The 7,192-nt window shown below is 30.6% G+C and overlaps 1 protein-coding gene across 3 annotated transcripts in view; it reads left to right on the forward strand.

Moving 5' to 3' along the window:
* Window positions 1–7,192, forward strand: part of LOC108904105 (inositol hexakisphosphate and diphosphoinositol-pentakisphosphate kinase) — a 60,154-nt gene that overhangs the window by 11,474 nt on the left and 41,488 nt on the right. For 2 of the 3 annotated variants that reach the window (XM_018706524.1, XM_018706526.1), the window contains exons 10-13: window positions 3,151–3,385; window positions 3,443–3,651; window positions 3,713–3,939; window positions 4,621–4,872. In XM_018706524.1, coding sequence (XP_018562040.1) covers window positions 3,151–3,385; window positions 3,443–3,651; window positions 3,713–3,939; window positions 4,621–4,872 — 923 coding nt within the window. Of the gene's footprint in view, window positions 1–3,150; window positions 3,386–3,442; window positions 3,652–3,712; window positions 3,940–4,614; window positions 4,873–7,192 lie in introns of all 3 variants that reach the window. The other variant, XM_018706523.1, reaches the window with a different exon arrangement.

A 7,192-nucleotide genomic window follows, 5' to 3' on the forward strand; every position in this document is an offset into this window, starting at 1 on the left:
TTAATTACAAACATTTTTTTCCTCTTCCATTTTCGCCTAAAATCAACTCTTGAAAAGATATATAATTAAATAGGAAGAAAAATATGACATTTTTCGAATTTTTTTAACATTTTGTGCCGCCAAAAGTTAAGCCCACGTTTTTTTTATCCGCATAGAAAAATTTTCATTTCTAGTGATATTTGAAAGCCAAAACGACAAAAATCTCTGTGGATATACGATTCACCCAAATATGGACTCTTTGAAACAGATACTGTCTGGACTACATAGCATATGAACCTTGTTTATAGATACGTCAGTCAGAAGTGGCTACATTTCGTTTTTCTTGTTTTACTTAATTTGATTTTTTTCTATATTTTGCTTCATGTATCTATTGTTCATTGGATCACTTTAGACAAAACGTCTTATAAACTAGAGTGTAAAGCTATTGGATATTGAAATAAAAAAAGGGAATTACATTTAATCAAATAACTCAGAAAATGTTTATAATATATTAAGGAGACTTTTAACAATAATTCACTGAACTACTATATAAATTTCTTAATTAGTGTAGGAGAGGAGAGGAGAGAGATGTTAGGAGACTCAGTTCCTCCGAGAATGCTAGAATTTACGCATATCTGAATGTTTTAGAAATGGAATCAATTTATTTAATTCCTAATGGTATTTCAAAAAATAATATTTTATTCGAAAAATGAGCCATTTTTTGTAATGCATCTAAAACTGTCTTAGCTCAATGAATGTAAAATAACTATTTGTTTCATGAAAAATATGTGTAGGAATCTTTTTTCAAAATTCTGTCTTAAATGCACTGCTTCAAAAACATCATTAATTTTCTGAGCGAGGGGCATAACCCCTAAAAAAATTTCTATGCCAACGCTTTTTAATCCTTGACGATTATGTGGTTTTTAAAACTGTATTTGGAAAAAAATATTCTGAACCAAATAGCTCAATTATTTTAGATACATTGAAATGTCTGATCAATTGAAAAACAGCTTTTTTAGGGATAAAAATATTGTACTGTATATCACTTTAGGTGCTTTGTTTATACTTTTATTTATTCATTTGTTTCATAATATTATTCTATTCTATTTCTTCTTCTTCTGAGATCCAGAAGGATTTATAATTTTTTTTTCTTAATCAACTCGTAAATACAAATATGTAGATGTTTGTCTATTTTTCTCAAAATTTCCCTTTTTCATTACAACATGCAGTATTATGTAGTTTGAAAAATTGAATATTAGTGTCAAATTAAAATTTTAATAGGTATGTGAAGAAAATATAATTTTGTGAAAAATAAAAAAAGCACCTATTCTACCTCTGAGTTGATATAGGAGTCGGTAACCCCTATCTAAATTTTTTATTTCACCAATTTCTCACATTTGTTTTTGTCATGAAAATTGTCTATGTAAACATAGAAATAATTCCTTAAAAACAAGCCAATTTTCACCAGCCGCCACTGACCTATTGTTATTCTAACCTGCCTTATTATTTTTTTCTAAATTGAGATGCGAAATTTTTAAGTGCAATGATTTGGTAAGTTAAGACAAAATGTGTAAAAGTTTAGAAAAATTTAGTGAGTGATTTTAGTTTGTCAAGTGTTTTAATTGACCTAAAGTTGTAAATAATAGCTAATAATAATTTTTGAAATTGTCATTTTTATTATGTAAATCACAACCTTTTTATAGCAGGCTTATCTGTATTTTGTGAAACAGTTTGACATGTATGACTTCAATAAGAAAAGATTGATAGGTACTGTTATTATTTTGGCAAACTTTTTTCATTGTTGTCCAGTCATTACCCATGACCCATGTGTCAGCTTATCGAGATGGCACAATGGAATGATTTATAGGCTTGAACTCCTTATTGTATGAGGGTTGCTTTTTATATATCGGGAATGGAAATAGCCTGGTGCTGCCATCTGACAATCGATATCTTTATCGTAAAGTTCGACTTTGTTCGGTATACTTATTCAAAGCGTTTTCTCATACAGGCGCTATTTGTGTTGTTTACAGTGACCTGAAAAATTAATTTCTGCCAAAAAATGGAATTAAGTTAATTCCATGCGATTATTTTTTACAACTTTTAACATGGATTATCTCAACAATAGTGCATCACTTAACTTAATTCGACTTTTGGTGATAAAACCAAAAACCACTGTATATCAGTGGTATACGCAATTCAATTGTGGCCCTGGTTTGCTCAATCAACAATTTTGTGAAGGTTGTCCGAAATCGGTTGTTGTTCCAGAAAACATTGATACTGTGTGTGAACTGATATTGCAAGATCAATATATGAATTATCGTGAGATTGAGACATCCTTGGGCATTAGTTAAACATACATTCGTAATGATGTATGAATATTTGGCTGCAGGAAAAATTTGTTCCTGTTGGATCTCACAATTTCCCATAATCCCACAAACGCTAGAAAAAAAGCTTGTCTTGATTGGTCAAAAGAAATGCTCAAGAAATCGATTGTGGTGCTTTAAAAAATGTCTATGACAATGCTCAAGAAATCGATCTATTACATCGTAACGGGTAACGAGTCATGGATCTTTGTCAATTCTAAATGATGTGCAACCATTTGTTTGCGTCTTTGGAAAAAGAATAAAAAAAGGGAAACCAATCGCCGAAGACGCATCATTCTCCACCAGTACAATGCGACTCTTACACATTGGCTCAAACAAAAGACTTTTTAAGAACTGAAAAAATCGAATTGATGAGTCATCCGCCATACAGCCCTGATTTGGCACCCAGTCTTTTTTTATTCCCATACATCAAAAATAAATTGAAGTCAATGTTTTTCAACGCCAGAAGGAGGAGTTGATGCATGTTTTGGAGGTACCTCAATCAGAATGGAAAAAGTGCTTTGAACATTGGTTAAAGTGCATGCAAAAGTGTATTGATCTTCATGGAGAATATTTTGAAAAACAATAAAGCCACATACGAAGATTAATTTCTTATTTTGTTGTCTATTCCTGAAATATAAAAGGCAACTTTCGTGTCCTTATATTATTTTGCTTGATCTATTGTATACTGCAACATAATATCTTTTTTTCATTATTTTTTTTTCTTGAAGTTATATATGAAAAGGAGTTTTTGCAAAGCTGCTTTAAAAATGATCTTGTAGTGGAAAAATTGATTTTTTTCCTTTAGGGGAATATGCAGGAGCTCAGGGACTCGGACTTCTTAGATTACATTCAACTTTCCGTCACGATTTAAAAATCTATGCTTCTGATGAAGGTAGAGTACAAATGACAGCAGCTGCTTTTGCTAAAGGCTTGCTGGCCCTAGAAGGAGAACTGACTCCAATTTTGGTACAAATGGTTAAAAGTGCAAATACTAACGGATTATTAGATAATGACTGTGATAGCAGCAAATATCAGAACATGTAAGTGTATATATTTATTTACAGTGCTAAGTATTCACTATTTGTTCATTATTTAAGGTGTAAGGCGCTTTTGCATGAATTAATGCAACTAGATAGGGACTTTAGTCCTGAAGATAGAGAAAAAATAAATCCTTGTAATTCATTGAGTATATCGGATGCATTGGATTTTGTGAAAAATCCTGTAAAGTGCTGCAAACATGTACATGAACTCATAAAAAATCTTATGGAAATTGTCCAAATTAAAAAGGAGGATTTAAAAACTAAAGGTCAGTAGAAAAATATTTTCGATCATCGTTACATTTAAAATATGATGGTTTTATTTTTTAGACGCAATTTTGTATCACGGTGAAACTTGGGAATTAATGGGTAGAAGATGGGGAAAAATTGAGAAAGATTTTTATACCAAAAACAAAACCTTTGACATCAGCAAGATACCTGACATATATGATTGTATCAAATACGATTTGCAACATAATCAGCATACACTTCAGTTCGAACAAGCTGAAGAATTGTATACTTATGCCAAATATCTTGCTGACATTGTTATTCCACAGGTAAGTAGATACATAAAACTTATATTAAAAAAAAAAACAACTATTTATGTATGAACGTGATCGTACTATTTATTATAATATATAATTAATAAATAATTCACTGACAAAATTCGGCAAAGTACTTTCATGATTTTTGGTGGACTTGTCCAAAAAAGTAGCCTTCATGGATTATTTTTAGTTTTCACGACATTCATTTTTAGAAGTCGGTACTGAAACAATAAGGTTTTTTCAATTCTTTGGTGAATTTTTTACATTTTATTGCTTATTTCTATTATCACACATATCAATACGTTCAAGGGCTCAAAATGCTCTGTGGATATCCAATTTATTTATATATTTTTTTAAATCTGAACGATAGTTTTTATACAATTTCTCAAATTCTATTTTCTATAACGACGGTACTACCTCAAAGAGCACACTTTTAGAAACAATTTGAAGCTTGTTCATCAAAGTTGGTTGCTCTGTTTGAAAATTACATCAAACCTGTAAAGTAAAAATTTGCAACGTGAACTCATCCAACCAAGTATAAAGATATATTCACTCCTTGTAACCCACCCTGAGTTTTTTGTATTAAATTGTTTTTCAACTAACACTTTATACTTATAGTTATGTCCAAAACTAACAAAAATCATTAAAACTTCTTTATTATACAATTTTTCTTCTAACTACTTATGGAACAAGGAATATGGTCTTACTGCTCAGGAAAAACTAACCATTGGCCAGGGCATTTGCACACCATTGCTGAAAAAAATTAAAGCCGATCTTCAGAGGAACATAGAAGAATCTGGAGAAGAAACGGTGAACAGGTTAAATCCTAGATATTCCCATGGTGTTTCTAGCCCTGGTCGTCACGTTAGAACAAGGTTATATTTTACCAGCGAAAGTCACATTCATTCGTTAATAACAGTTCTTCGTCATGGAGGCTTACTCGATGTAAGTAAAATAAAAACGTATAATATTTAACTGTTTTACTTCTCTTTTTTCATAAGTTTTTGTCTTATTACTGTACATTGAAAATATATTGGCCCTTCACTTCAAATATGAATTACAAAAAAATTAAGGAGTGAAAAGTTGTAGAGAATTTGTGCCTTCTCTGTATAGCCTCAATATGTATAGTCTTTCCGATCTCAATTGAAGAACCAAGAGGTTGGCAGTATATACCAGGTTCGGTCGCTGACGCAGCAACTCGGTATTGAAATATTTGAAAAACTTGTTCCCATATTTATTTAGCCATACCTATATACAGGTCTGGTCGAACTAAACGTGGAGGTATTAGAAATGTATACGCCCAGTTGAAGAATGCGGGCGCCGGCAAACTAACTTCGGAAAGACTAACTTATTAACCACAATTAAATTGCCCTTGTTCCCCTACTAGTACAGTCATTGAAGCTTTTTACCTCCAAATTCTTTGAAACTGAACTGATCGACTTGAAATTTAGCAGATAGTTAGAGAAAAGGTGGGTGGAATTTTTTTTTTCAAAAATAACGCTGGAAATCGATAGAGAATCAAATTTTGAACAAAAAATATTTGAAGAATTTTTTCAAGAAATCAATAGTTTTTTAGTTATTAACGATTGAAAAATTGGAATTTTGAGTGAAATAAAAAACAATTTTTCAAAGTATTTTTCGCAAATAACTCAAAAACTACGCATTTTCTTAAAAAAGTGTAATGAAGAAAATTGTAGCATATAAAATTTTATCTTATCGTTTTTTAAAAAGTGTTGTATGTACTATACAAAGCGAAATATGGTTAGTGGAAGGGGACTTGTTTTGGGGAGAATACTCAAATCAATGCATTCAACGTCAAATAACGGAAAAATGATTAATTTTACGTGTATAACGCTCCAGGAGTTTTTTGTAGTACTCAAAAAGACCTTCAAAATGCAATTATAAAAGTTAATTAGAGCAAAATTGAAGGAGTTATCGTCAAAAACAGATGGGAACAGTAAACGCTGTACAATTTCCATCAGAATTAAAATTAATCGTAGACCCTTTACAATTAGTTTTGTTTTAGTGTTTTCCATAAGATCCTGAAGTTAGACCGGTTTAGAATGCGTATTTTTTAAATAATGTACAGTAAAAGTTGAAAACGTATTTTTCATTATTCAAAAAAAATTGCCTGAAACTATGAAAGATACGTAAAAAATGATAAGACAACAAAAATGTAGCTTTTTTTCAATAAATATTTTACTTTTTTTTATTCCTATAGCATAAAAAATAAAGGAGATAAAGGAGCTTGAAGTATCCATTTTAGTGAAAAAACGACCTGTCTCGAGCCCTTCGATCCTTTNTATATCCACGGAGATTTTTGGCTTTTTGGCTTTAAAATATCACTAAAAATGAAAATTTTTCTATGCGCATAAAAAAAACGTGGGCTTAACTTTTGGCGGACCAATATGTTAAAAAAATTCGAAAAATTTCTTAATTTTCATCCTATTTAATTATGTATCTTTTTAAGAGTTGATTGTAGGCGAAAATGGAAGAGGAAAAAAATTTTTCTAATTAAATCTTACAAAATATGACTAGTTACAAATCGAATGAATCGTGATTATTATTGTAAAAATCAAAAAGATTGTCAAAAGTGGGGTTAAAAAACATTACTTTTTAGGGAATTTTTTTGGGGTCTTTAAGTTGGGTATAGGACCTTCATACTTGGCTCAAGAAAACTTCATGTTATGTAGAATCATCACACCAAAATTTCATCAAAATTGGTTAGATAGATTTTGCATAATAATTTTGCAATCCAGATTTTGAAAAAAAATTGCAAATTTTCAAAATTGTACACAGCAAAGACCAAGGCCCTTAGATACTTGAAATCTTAATCACATATAGAAGGGCTCTCAAGCTTTCAAACGGTTTTTGAAAAATTCGAATCCGTCGATTAGGAGAGCTCTGGTGCTTGTTTAAACATTGGTCTAATTTTTGTACTTATAAACAATTAGAATAACTTTGTGAATATTCAATCAAATCAAATTTTTTAAAGCAGGTTTTAAAAGTTCTTGGAAAGACGCTTCTTTAAAAAAAAACAGATGCCTTTATATTGAGTAATTTTTTGAACAAATTTCAGTCGATTTACTCATTATGTAAAACCACACTAATGTCGTTTCCAATACGCATTTAGTTTATGATGTAACCGATAGTAATTCTTTAGAAGCATTTAGAATTTACGCTGAAATGTTTCCTCATTATACCTTTATGTAGAAGTACGTACCACATCAACTTGATTGTGGTCGTCATCGTGAAATTAAAACAC

Source organism: Anoplophora glabripennis, unplaced genomic scaffold, assembly GCF_000390285.2.
Source record: "Anoplophora glabripennis isolate ALB-LARVAE unplaced genomic scaffold, Agla_2.0 scaffold106, whole genome shotgun sequence".
In the NCBI taxonomy this organism is placed as follows: domain Eukaryota; kingdom Metazoa; phylum Arthropoda; class Insecta; order Coleoptera; family Cerambycidae; genus Anoplophora; species Anoplophora glabripennis.